Raw genomic sequence first — 13,022 nt, 5'->3', positions numbered from 1 at the left:
ATCTGTAGATTCAACACAATTCTTATTAAAATACCAATAGCATACTTCATGGAACTAGAACAAATATTCCAAAAATTCATACAGAAACATAAAAGATTCTAAATGGCCTCTGCAACGTTGTGAAAGAAAACCAAAGCTGGAGGTATCACAACTCCCGATATCAAACTCTATGATAAACCCACAATAATCAAAACAGTCTGGTACTGGCACAAGGACAGATAAATAGATCAATTGAACAGAACAGAGAGCCCAGGAATAAACCCACACCTGTATGATCTCAATTGATATGTGACAAAAGTGGCTAGATGTACATTTTAAGGTATAGATAATTTCAAGAGAAAATTGGTGAAAATTTGTTGAATTTTGAAGGTAAATCCTCTAGATTGGCTAATTTCTCTGGAATAAGTTATCTGTTGCATAAGTATAGGATATTCATTGGTCTTTATTGAGAACCATCTATGTACATAAAAATTTACTTTATATTTTGATTATTTCAGATTTGCAACAATTTCAATCATTGCCATTGTGACAAAGGGTTTGCTCCTCCTAACTGCACAGAATCCAAAGGACAGTTTGGAAGTGTTGATGATGGGCACCAAGGCAAAGGAAGTTCATGTCTTTCAAATTTCATTAATGAAAGATAATATGAAAGAGAATAAAAGTATAGGTTACAAGCTAGATGGCCAAACAAGTAATGCCAAAAAACCCCACAGCTTTATAATTATTTTTTATTTCTTGGAGTTTTTGCAAAATGTGTTTATTAGGTTACATATCTATTTGATATAAAAGGCTAAAAAAACCTTGGACTATACGTTTGTATTCTCCTTTCTGTGACAACATTGACATTGTTTACCAACATAAAGTATAGTCAGTATTAGGCACTTTTAAATGCCAGTGTGTAAATGGCATTAGAAGTGCCAGTGCATATAATTTGACTAGTTTATTTAGATTGTTCACTCTGGATTGTCTCATGTATTCCTGGTGTATAAGTCATTGTTATAGTAATGCCACTGGACTCTTTCAGACTGTCTTTTAATCCTTTCTTCTCAATTATAAGGCTTCCCATTTAACTTTTTTGAAATTTTCTGTTTAGAATCCACCCTCCCCAACCCTGGGGTTCCTGAGCATTATTCTGAGATGAAGCAAGTCTGGATAAGGATGGGAACAACTTAGGGATACCCGCTGTTCCAGAGTGGATGGGCGCCCACCTAAAATAATCTGGGAGCAGAATAGGGCTATCTACCCTCACTTCCTTTCCTTCTGGGAAAAGTAATAATGAAACACCAGGGCAGACTTAGCTGTGGCTTGATACCAGGCAGTGGTCGTGCCTGGGGTGACCAACTTTTTAGAGAACTAACACAAAGCTATACCAGACTGTGTATCAGACCAAAATAAAAGCATGATAATTTAACATGTCCCATATAATTTTACACATACATTATTATTTTCTCATAAGTATGTAAAAATAGACACTTATTTGAAATCAGATATTTTTATAATTTTCCTTTATAGTAAATCTAGGGTTTTCTAAAATGTGTCTCAAAATTTCTCCATCCTCTATTTATCATTACCCAGTTCCAAAACCATTTTCACATTTGTAGGTAATTGTTAGAGCAGCAGCCTAATTCTCAGTACCAAAATTTGTACTAGGGTTCTCCAGAAAAACTGGAGCAATAGGATCTGTGTGTGTGTGTGTGTGTGTGTATACACACACACACACACACACACACATATATGTATGTACACATATATATATGGGGGAGAGAGAGGAGAGAGATATCATAAGAAATTGGCTCATGTGATTCTGGAAGCTGACAGGTCCCAGGATCTGCAGGGCGAGTTGTCATTCTTGGAGCCTTAGGAGAGTTGATGGTATATTTACAGTCCAAAGGCTGGCAGGTTTTAGACACAAGAAAAGCCAATGTCTCCATGAAGTTTCCTCAGGCAGAAAGAATCCTCTCTTTTTCTCAAGAAGATCAGCATTTTTGTTTATTAAGACCTGTAGCTGATTGCATGAGGCCTACTCATATTAGAGAAGGCAATCTGCTTTGCCCAGTCCACCAACGTATTATACATGTTAATGTCATTCCAAAACACCCTCACAGAAATGCCCAGAATAATGTTTGATTAAGTATCTGGGCACACATGGCCAAGTCAAGATGACAATAAGTGAACCACCACACACACATTAGCAGTATTTGTTGGCAGTAGAAGTGAAGAGTCCCTCTCTGTAAAATACTATGGGCAGGATGTACTTATCTGTATACATAGATTATTTTAAAACCGGGAATTTATTGATTCATGATGGAATAGTTAGTTGGAGAAGCTAGGTAGTCATGTAAGCTGTGTTTTTAAGAGTACAAAACTGACGTAGCTTCCTTTATGAGCAATATCATTTCTACTTCACTCAAAACTCTCATCTGTTTGTTTTTTTTCTGAAGCCAATTCAAATGCTGAGGGCAGGGGGACAAGGGAAACCTTTGGGAGGTGCAGTGGATGGATTCAGGCTCCTCGGGGGGAAAGGTTATTTTTTCTTTTATCTAATGTTTGACTATAATGCTTGGTGTGGGTAAGATTTATGTTTTGGGAGTCTGATTTGATGATTAAACCCCGGAGTAATAAAGGCTAAAACACTTCGGTGTAATAAAAGGGAGAAGGTGAAAAACCATGAAGAGTTAAATGCCTAGGTGATTCACCGAAGCATCTATGGAATGAAGTAGGGTAAGCTTTGAGGCAGATTACTATGGACTAGTTTTAACCAGTGGAAAATGGAAACTCGGAGTAATTAATTAAATGAAGAAGACCAGGCTGAAAGGCGAGTTAGAAAATGTTCCTTCTTAGCTATTATTAGTAGTGCTTGTTAAAACTAGATTGTAGTAGAAAGAAGTGAGACCCATTTTTCTGGTTTCCAGAAATCCTACTCATGCTTCTGAGGCCACCTGGGAATATGTTATGTTCTTTGCAAATAACCCATTAATATCATTGATGACCCCAAAGACTAGCTGAGAATTAATCCGCAGTATATAGCCAGAGAGGCTGATCTCTAATGTAATCCTCATCCTAATAATACCAGGAACCCCAACCACATGTAGAAAGCAGACAAACAGAAAGTGTTGAACTTTGTACCTTGAACTCCCTTTAAAATTCTTAGGGGAATATGACTGCTCCGGGGGCAGTTATCCGGGGATTTGACTGAGACTCAAGGATCATCAGCTAGAGAGTGGCTCCTCTGCCTGTCAGCTCCTCCACTGTTCCAGCTGGCGGAGGCCTGCGGGAACAGAGCTCCTCCTATCCAGTGAAAGGAGGCAGGCCAGCAAGCCATGGAGAAAGTGAACTCAACACAGTATTGTTCCAGAAAGGTGGCTGGTATATACAAGGAGGAGCCATATTCTCAACTGAGAATGAATAAGAACTGGGGAGAAAAATGTAGGTATTAGCACTAGTGAGTCAAAAATGGGTTAATGCCAGGCTTAGTGATGCATTCTATACTAGAGCCGTTTTAATTTCATATTGCTACATATTTGATTAAACAACTTAGTTACTGGCTACTAATTTTTAATTTTTTAGAAAAATTTGTAGTAATGTGTGAGAAATCAAGTGCCACATTTGCCAGGTATAATCCCAATAATCTCTGTGATATGGATGGTTGAATTTTGGAGAAGGTGTGTCAAAAAAGAACTGAAGACATGTTTGCAAGTATTGAGCATGTGTTTCATGAAAGAACATTACCTTCAGTCAAAGAAATCAACTTTCATGGTGGAAAGTTGAAAATGCAAAATCATCAGTAAAGCACTAGGACCAGCTTATTTGGTACATTACTTTCTGGGACTTTATTATACTCCTAATATACATGAATGAAATGTTTAGTGTTTGGGACTAGTGTTGGTAATGATAGCCTCTCCACCTTTGCAGTTGGTTAATAACATCTGTGACATAATTTGAAATGGATATTTTCTATAGTAGGGAGAAGTTTATTGGAGCAGAGATCTACCATTCCCCCCAAACGCCAATATCAACTCATTTTCTACATTTCTTTACCTGTGTTCATCATCGCTGCTGCTGTTTTAATAAAGCAGGATAAAATAAGAGAGCTATGCTACAGAGGAGAAACTGAAAGTGAGAGGTATATATAAACATATAAAACTCTTACTAAGGAAGCCAAGAAAAAATGTATCTAGGTTTCATCAAGAATAACCTAAGACTATAGGTACGATGATATTAGGAGAGGCCCAAGGAAACATTTCAAACTGGTTTGGTGCCCTCTGTGGTTTTCTAGGTTGATTCATTTTACTGCTGGAATCATTTTTGGGGAACCTGTAGGTGCCTCGAATATTGTGGTTTATCCAGTCTCTTGGTCCACCGCCCTGTCTAGTTATGTTGTTGCTGACTTCATGAGAATAGGTGGCACCGCACTTCAAGGGAACTTTCAAAAAAAAGTTTTAGATACTGAGTCTCAGATCAGTGGTAAATAATTTAATTGCCTTTCTCAACTAGAGATAATATCTTCAAACTGGCCTCCATAATATTTATCTTCCTAAACATTGATTTTGATAATTTGGAAAGTCCTTCCTAAAGTAGAAATTACATAGTTCACAAGGTCAGGTTAAAAGACAGGGAGCAGCATTATGAAATGGGAACAGAATTACATTTAGCCTCAGAAAGCCTAATTTTAACTCCTAAATATGGCATGTAAAAACTATGCTTTCTTAAACAAGTGATTTAATCTTTATGTTCTTAAAATTATTCTCCATAACTCTATAGAATGGAAGATAATAATAGCTTTCCAGGGTATCATCAACTTTCCAGGTGCACCAAATCAGTACCAGAAATATCCCCTGTTGCCTGTAATCAGGTGCATGAGGGCTATGCAGCCCTCCCAACAGAGTCACACAGGTGACTCTGTGAAACATCACAGAGTCATAGTGAAACATCGCTATGGAGACCCTTATTAATAATTCATATGATTTTCCCATGGAAATATTTACCTCGAGTTTTACCTTCCAAAAATCTATAGGAAGAGCATACATGAATATGTATTATAAGAGGAAGGAGTATGTATTCATATATAGAAAATTTAACTGAAATTTTTGATGACTACTTAATGGTTTTGGCTTAATTTGACTAGAGGAGTTAGGGATGACATAGAATCAGGGGGCCTGTGTGGACAAATGTGAGCTTGTGACATAAACACTTGGATAAATGTAAAATGAGGATGAGAAGTGTTAACCAAGCAAGGTGGCCAATGGCACTTGTTCCAATGTTGAGACAGCATCTATTTTGTTTTTATTTTATTTGGTTGGAAGAAGATGTTTAATGTAATAAGTCACTTTGTTTCTTGAAAAACCTTCTTTATTCAAACAGTCATTTAAGATTTTAACACTTCCCGACTTTAAAAGAAGTTTTATCAACTTTCTAGATCAATGTCAGAAGAAAGCAGGGATAACATGGATCAGTCCCCCAGTGAGAGGTGAGTTGGAGCAATATCATTTCCATTGTATGTTTTGGTTGTGATGTTTGCGAGCACTTAAGAACTGTGCCTTTGCAACCAAAGCATTTGTTCAGAACACTCTTTATGGTTCTCATTGTGAGCTACTTTATAACCCTTAACAATAAAATTCGGTTTCATGACATCTCACCCTCTCTTCCTTGACCTGTACTAAGCGAGTGATTTTTGCATACCCTGGCAAATATCTGTGAGCAATGCATTATGGGATTCTTTTGAGCATTAGTAAGAAGCACTTATATCTAAGTGACATTTTACTGCCACATTAAAGAGGACTGATATTGTAAGGTATGCCACACATGCTTATAGTTATACTATTACCTCAGAAAAATTTACTGTTAATAAGATAGAGCCTTGGAGTATTCTTTGATTTTACTTCATCAACTCATCAGGGAAGGTAAATTCAGAGATCAGAGTATGAAATAATTTAAAACATTGTTTTATAAAATTAGACATTTCCCTTTTGTTACCAGCATAAAAAATTTTCCTTAGCAAATGATGGATTGTATATAAAAAGAGAAAATATTTTAATAGCATCCAAGATTATTTTTCCAGCTCTTTCTTCATGTAGTACTGACTAATATTCATGTAACAAATGTCGAGATACATGCCTGACTGAGGGAAATCCTAATTTTAAGAGCACTGTTAAGTATGGACAATACCATCTTAATCCTATGGTCAAGGCAGACTGTTTTAGGTTCTACAAAAATTAGGCACATCTCTACTTTTTAGCAAGATTTTTAATCACAATAAAATGTGTAGTACAGGACAGAGGACAATCAAATGTATTTTTTTCACTATAATCTCTATCAAAGACATAGAAGAGATTATTGCCTTCAAAGGCAGTGAACGGAAATAAATAATTAAGGAAAGCAGAAATAAATGAAAAGGAAAGTCAACAGAAAAATAACAAAAAGAATCAAAGAAAAAGAAAGGAATTAGAGATATTATATTACTAATAATGTAAGTGATAAAAATTACTTAATCAAAATAAAAAGAGAAAGGATGTAAATGATCAATGTCAGGTATTAAAATTACATGTTTTTGATATTTTGGATGTTAGAAGAAAAGAGGGTACTAGTAACAACTTAAAATCAATAAATTAAACTTTCTAGATGAAATATATCTATGCAGTTATGGTACTGGTATAAAAATGATAAAGACCAATGGAACAGAGTAGAGACCCAGAACTCAGTCCACATGCATATGATCAAAAGGGTGCCCAAGAATACACAATGGGGGAGAGATAGTCTCTTGGACAAATGGTGTTGGAAAAACAGAATATACTCATACAAAAGAATGAAATTTGACCCTTACCTTAAACCATACACAAATCTTAACTCAAAATACATTACTTATATGTGAGCCCTAGCACAGTAAAAGTCATATAAGAAAACATAAGGAAAAACTTTATGATCTTGGTCTTGGGAATGATTTTTTTGGACTGATACCAAAAATAGAGGCGAGAAAAGCAAAAAATAAACAAGTGGGACTGTATCAAACTAAAAAGTTTCTGTACAGCAAGGGAAAGATTCAACAAAGTGGAAGATGACCAAAAGAATCAGAGAAAATATTTGTAAACCATATATCAAATAAAGAGTTAATTGTGAAAATATATAAGGAACTTCTGGCATCAATACCAAAAAAACCCAATAACCCGATTTACAAATGAGCTGCAGGCTTGTCAAACTCATTTTCACCAGGGGGCCAACATTAGCCTCCTTCAAAGGACCGAATGTAATTTTAGGACTGTATAAATGTAACTACTCCTTAACAAGGGGCAAGGATCTTGGCACTGCCACCATGTGGGAATGAGGTGCCGGGCAGATGTAACAAGGTGGAGGCCTGGATTTGGCCCTTGGGCCTTGTGTTTGCCATCTGTGAGCTAGGGATTTGACCAGACACTTCTTCCCAAATGCCACACTGATGGCCAACAGGCATATGAAAATATGACCAATGTCATTAATCATCAGGGAAATGCAAGTCAAAAGCATGACTACCTGTTAGAATGCCCATCATCAGAAAAACAAAAAACAAAAGCATGTTTGTGGGAATGCAAATTATTATTGCATTCGCTAAGCAAAACTATTGAAAACTCTTAAAAAAATTATTAAACAGAACTACTACATGAGCCAGTAACCCCACTAGTGGATACTTTTCTAACAACTGAAATCAGGATCTCTAGGTGATATTAGTGGTCCCATGTCCACTGCAGCACTGTTTGCAATAGCTAAGATGTATATACAGATTAAATGTCCATCAGTGGATGAGTAGATAGAGAAAATGGGTATACACATACAGTGGAATGTTGTTCAGCTGTAAAAAAGAAGCAAATCCTGCACATGCGACAACACAGAGGAACCTTGAAGACATTATACTAAGTGAAATAAGCCAGTTACAGAAGGACAAATAACTACATCATTCCACTTATATGAGGCATCTAAAAGAGTGAAACTCATAGAAGCAGACAGTAGAACACTGGTTATCGCAGAATGGTAGCAGGGGAAGAAGTCATGTGGCTAATCAATGCAAATAAAGCCTCAGTTTTACAAGATGAATTAGTTCTAGAGATATGCTGTACAGTAGATAAATTAGTTTTACAAGATGAATTAGTTCTAGAGATCTGCTTGTCCCTATGTTTAACAATACTGTATGATACACTTAAAAAGTTCATTAACAAAGGTGATCTAAGTGTTCTTACCACAGCACAATACAATTATTAAAAATTTAAGAACTTTTGATTCCCAAAAGCCTTCCTTCTAAAAGGGAAAAGGGGAGTCACAATGTGGGGGAAGATTTTTGTAATGAATATTTCCAATAAAGGACTCATACTTAGAAATATATATATATATAAACACACACATACCCTACAACTCAAGGACAGAAGGTGGGGGAACCTAGTAGTCATATTATTTGAAGAGCCTTCACAAAAGATGAGAATGAAGGGACTCAAAACATGAAAAATTGCTCAACATCATTATTCATTAGAAAAAGACAAAAATGAAAGACATTAAAATAAAAATGCAGGTAGGTGTGGGGGCAACTTTGCTCGCAGGTCCCCCCATATGCCACGGATGAGAGTAAACATGACTGAGACATGATGTGATCTGCTTGGGGAGGAGAGTGGCCAGTTTCCCAGAAAAAAAAGGCATTGAGACCCCTCCTCCAGGGGCTTTTATTGGGTTGTAATACACAGGAATATTGGGCGGTAAGAATCAAACAGTAGATAACATTTCAAAGAAGTCTGAGGGCTTAGTCTGAGTCAGAATCAGTCAGGAAGAGTTTTAGGGTTTCTTGCTTGAACCCTTAACATATGAATGAAAGCACTCTTAGTAGAGCAGATTTCACAGGTTTATCAGGAAGTCTTTGTGATATGAGATTTTTCCCCAGGGCACGCTCTAGCAAGGCAAGGAGCTGCACTTCTCCCTATCAGGTATTCAGGCTTAAGGGGATTAGAGCCAGGAAGTGCTTCTCCCAGAAGACATGGGGGACTCAGGCTTTGTCAAAGCCGGGGTGGGGGTGGGGGCAAGAGTCTATTGCTCCTTGTTGCAGCCCCCCGAGTCCTTCCATGATGGCCTCCCAAGTGGTCATGCCTGGCCTAGGCTGCCCCTCCTCTGAGGGGTCTTACTCATTAAGAACTTCCGACCATGCTTTGGGGGCAGGGAGGAAACTGAGGCAGCATTTGCTACCAGAGACAAGCTTTGTCTCCTGTGGCTCGCATTCCAGAGGTCACTGACTCAGCCACAGAGGGTAGAGTTACAATTCCTAGAACCAGGCAGATCGGTCAGTTTACAACAGGTAGGAGTATATACTGGTACAGTATAATTTTTATTGAAGTTCAGCAACTTAACATCTTCTTAGAATTATTAGGTTTTAATCAAATTTGTAGCTTACATTTTTATATTTAAAACAATCATACCTATCATATTTAAATTTTATATTTCTTTTATAATTAATTCAGCATTTATTTTCAAGACAGAACAAAGGAAATTTTTTTTATTTTTGAGTCTAATTATCTAAAATATATTTCTTTTTCACTTAACTTGAAATGGACTGTCTTCATCCTCTTATAACTTTTAACTTTAAAGCTTATTTTCTTCTTTTCCAACATTAATAAACTATGTATGTATATGTATGTTTCTGTGTGTATATATATATATTTAAATTGTCAAGTACAGTTTTCTGCTTTTTTGAACTTACTCAAATTATTTTTTTGACATATGAATACCAAACTTGAGAAAAAGATTTTGAAATTTTATATGAAGGGAAAACAGGGATATACAAGCAAACTTTGGTATTAGAACTAAACTAACAATGAATTAAAATATAGATCATTTTATTTTCAAAGTACATCTTTTTTATTGTTAATGGATTATCAAATATTTATTAAAATATCTAAGTTACCTTGGTTGATATATGAATTAAGAGTAAATTTTCAAAATCAATAGACAAAAATGACTTCCATTAATAATATAACAGCACAATTTATAGCAGCCATGTGCTGGAAGCAACCTAAGTGCCCATCAGCAAATGAGTAGATCAAAAACTATGGTACATTTCTTCCACCAAGATGGAGGCATAGGTGGAAACACGGTACCCTCTCGCACAACCAAGTTTAAAGACAACAAAGTTTTAGTAACAAAAATGCAGCCAAAACACAGAAAATTGAACTGTACGGAAGTCCAACAACAATGAACTGTTCAGCCAGACAGGTGAGAGGGGCGGAGCCAGCAGTAGAGCGGGCGACAGACAGGAAAGATCCCCCAACCCAGGCAAGCAGGCAGCCGTGGGCGGATCCCAGGTGTGGGATAGCAACGGGTGGGCCCAGTGAGGGCACAAGGCAGCAGGCTGACCGTGGTTGTACATTCGAGTGCAGATAAACCAGGTGAAGGAGTGAGCAGTGAGACAGACTGTGTAGGCCCCACAGTGGTGGGAAGCAGCAGAGGGGACCACTATTGCCCCTCTTTGACCCCACCCCCACATACAGCATCACAAACCAGTGACCTGGGTGGCCCCGCCCTGGTGAACACCCAAGGCTCCGCTTCTCATATGTAACAGGCATGAACAGACCAAAACATGGCTCAAGAAGAACTCAAAGCCCCAGAGCCCATAATTCTAAGTGACCAAGAAGTAGCCAAACTTTCAGATGCACAGTTCAAAACACTGATGATCAGGATCCTCACAGAACTGGTTGATTTTAGTCACAAATTAGAGGAACATATGAAGGCTAAACTAATTGAAATGAAGGGAAATGCACAGGAAACCAATAGTAATGGAAAGGAGACTGGGACTCAAATCAAGGGAGTAGACCAGAAGGAAGGAAAAAAATGACCAAACAGAAAAGAATGAAGAAACAAGAATTCAGAAAAATGAGAGGCTTAGAAACCTCCAGGACATCTTTAAATGCTCCAACATTTGAATTATAGGGGTACCAGAAGGGGAAGAGGAACAGTCACAAGTGGAAACCTTATTTGAACAGATAATAAAAGAGAACTTCCCCGTTCTGGCAAGGGAAATAGACTTCCAGAAAATCCGGGAAGCTCAGAGAGTCCCAAAGAAGTTGGACCCAAGAAGGAACTCATCATCATTATATTAGCCAAGATTAAAATGAAGGAGAGAATCCTAGAAGCAGCAAGAGATAAGGGGACTGTCACCTACAAAGGAGTTCCCATCAGACTGTCAGCTGATTTCTCAAAAGAGACCTTACAGGCAAGAAGGGGCTGGAAAGAGGTATTCCAAGTCATAAAAACCAAAGGCCTATACAACCAAGATTGCTCTATCCAGCAAAGTTTTCATTTAGAATGGAAGGACAAAGCGCTTCTCAGATAAGATCAAATTCAAGGAGTTCATCATCACCAAGCCCTTATTATATGAAATGTTAAAGGGATTTACCTAAGAATAAGAAGATAAAAAAGATGAACAGTGAAAGGACAGCAAACTCATAATTATTAACAACCACACCTAAAACAAAAGCAAACTAAGAGGGCAGCTAGATCAGGAGCAGAACCATAGAAATGAAGATCACGTGGAGGGTTAGCAACAGGGGAGTGAGAGAAGGAGTAGGGGGAAGAAGGTACAGAAAATAAGTAGCATAGACAGTAGATAGGAAATAGATAGGGGGGAGGGTAAGAATAGTAGGGGAAATACAGAATCTAAAGAACTCGAGACACGTGTTCATGAACTAAAGGGGGGAATGGTGGGGGAGGGGTGTGCAGGGTGGAGGGGAATGGAGGAGGGGAATAGAACAAATGTAATGGCATAATCAATAAAAAATGTTTAAAAAAATTAGGCCTATATCATTCTCTTGTGACATATGCTATTCAATTTAAAAAGAAATTATTTCAAAAATTCCATTATTATGAATATTTAGACTATTTCCAGTTTTTTTTAAAAACAACTCTTTTTTAAAAAAGATTTTATCTACTTATTTCCAGAAAGGGAAAGAGAAAGAGAGGAGAGAAACATCAATGTGTGTTTGCATCTCATGCACCACCCCTTAATGGGGACCTGGCCCACAACCCTGGCTGGCATGTGCCCTCACTGGGAATCGAACAGGTGACCCTTTAGTTCACAGGCCAGTACTCAATCCACTGAGCTACACCAGCCAGGGCAACTTCCAGTTTTTTATTTTTACAAAGTCCCTGTAAATAATATGCTTAAAGGTGTACACATTTTGAAATAATTATACAATGATAGCCTCAGGATAAATCCCTAGAAGAGAGTGATCAAAGCATAAATACAGTATACGCACTCCTTGTTTTGGTATTTATTGCCAAATGACTTCCTTGTAATGATCATCACCAATCTGTTTGAGTCAAGTTGTAACTTCATAAGTTATTTATTTTTAGTGAGTTGAACATGTGTGTGGTATCTTTTCTGAGAGACAGTGTATTTTGAATTTTACTATTTTTTACTATCCTATGAAATTTTCTTTGTTATTTTACACTGTGCCATTTAGTACCGAGCTATTTCTATACAGAGTACGGCACAGAAAGTACACCATATAACCATGTGGAATTAGTACTAGGGTCCTTAATATATTATTCCCTTCTTCCATCTCTCACTCCACCGATTTTTCTGTTATGTAAGTTGGGATTTTAGATTTCGCACAGTGTTAATAACTTCCTGTTTTTTAAACATTATTTATTGGTTTCAAAAATACTTTTGTGATTTTTGCTTTTGTACTTTACAACAAAATTCTAACTTTATTTAATGTTTAACTGGTTTCATTTTTCATAATTCTGAAGGGTAGTTTCAGATTTAAAGAACATTAAAATCTTTTCCCATCCAGAGTCCTTGAAATGCCCAAATACTGCCTTGACTCTCCTTTCTTAATTCATTCAAATATTTGTATATGTATCTGAGTGTATGAATCATTCTGTTGTTATCACATAAGTAACAAGTAATAAGCATTCATTTAAAGAATATAGGTATACAAAATAAATAATTATTATCATTAATCTTAGCACAAAGGATGGTCATTGTTAAAATATTTCAATATATAGATATATATATATGT

At 36.9% G+C, this 13,022-nt stretch overlaps 1 protein-coding gene across 1 annotated transcript in view; it reads left to right on the top strand.

Annotated features, from left to right (window-relative positions):
• The window catches only part of LOC119065025 (disintegrin and metalloproteinase domain-containing protein 5-like), a 63,056-nt gene extending 57,613 nt beyond the window's left edge, over nucleotides 1-5,443 (top strand). The window contains exon 18 of the mRNA XM_053660078.1: nucleotides 5,417-5,443. Within this exon, the coding sequence (XP_053516053.1) occupies nucleotides 5,417-5,443 (27 nt within the window). The remainder of the gene's footprint in view (nucleotides 1-5,416) is intronic.
• Nucleotides 5,444-13,022: the final 7,579 nt, after the last annotated feature.

Source organism: Artibeus jamaicensis, unplaced genomic scaffold, assembly GCF_021234435.1.
Source record: "Artibeus jamaicensis isolate MK-2021 breed Jamaican fruit bat unplaced genomic scaffold, CSHL_Jam_final scaffold_833, whole genome shotgun sequence".
Taxonomy (NCBI): Eukaryota; Metazoa; Chordata; class Mammalia; order Chiroptera; family Phyllostomidae; genus Artibeus; species Artibeus jamaicensis.
Note: the sequence above shows the minus strand (reverse complement) of the source record. Positions and strands in the feature narration are given on the sequence as shown.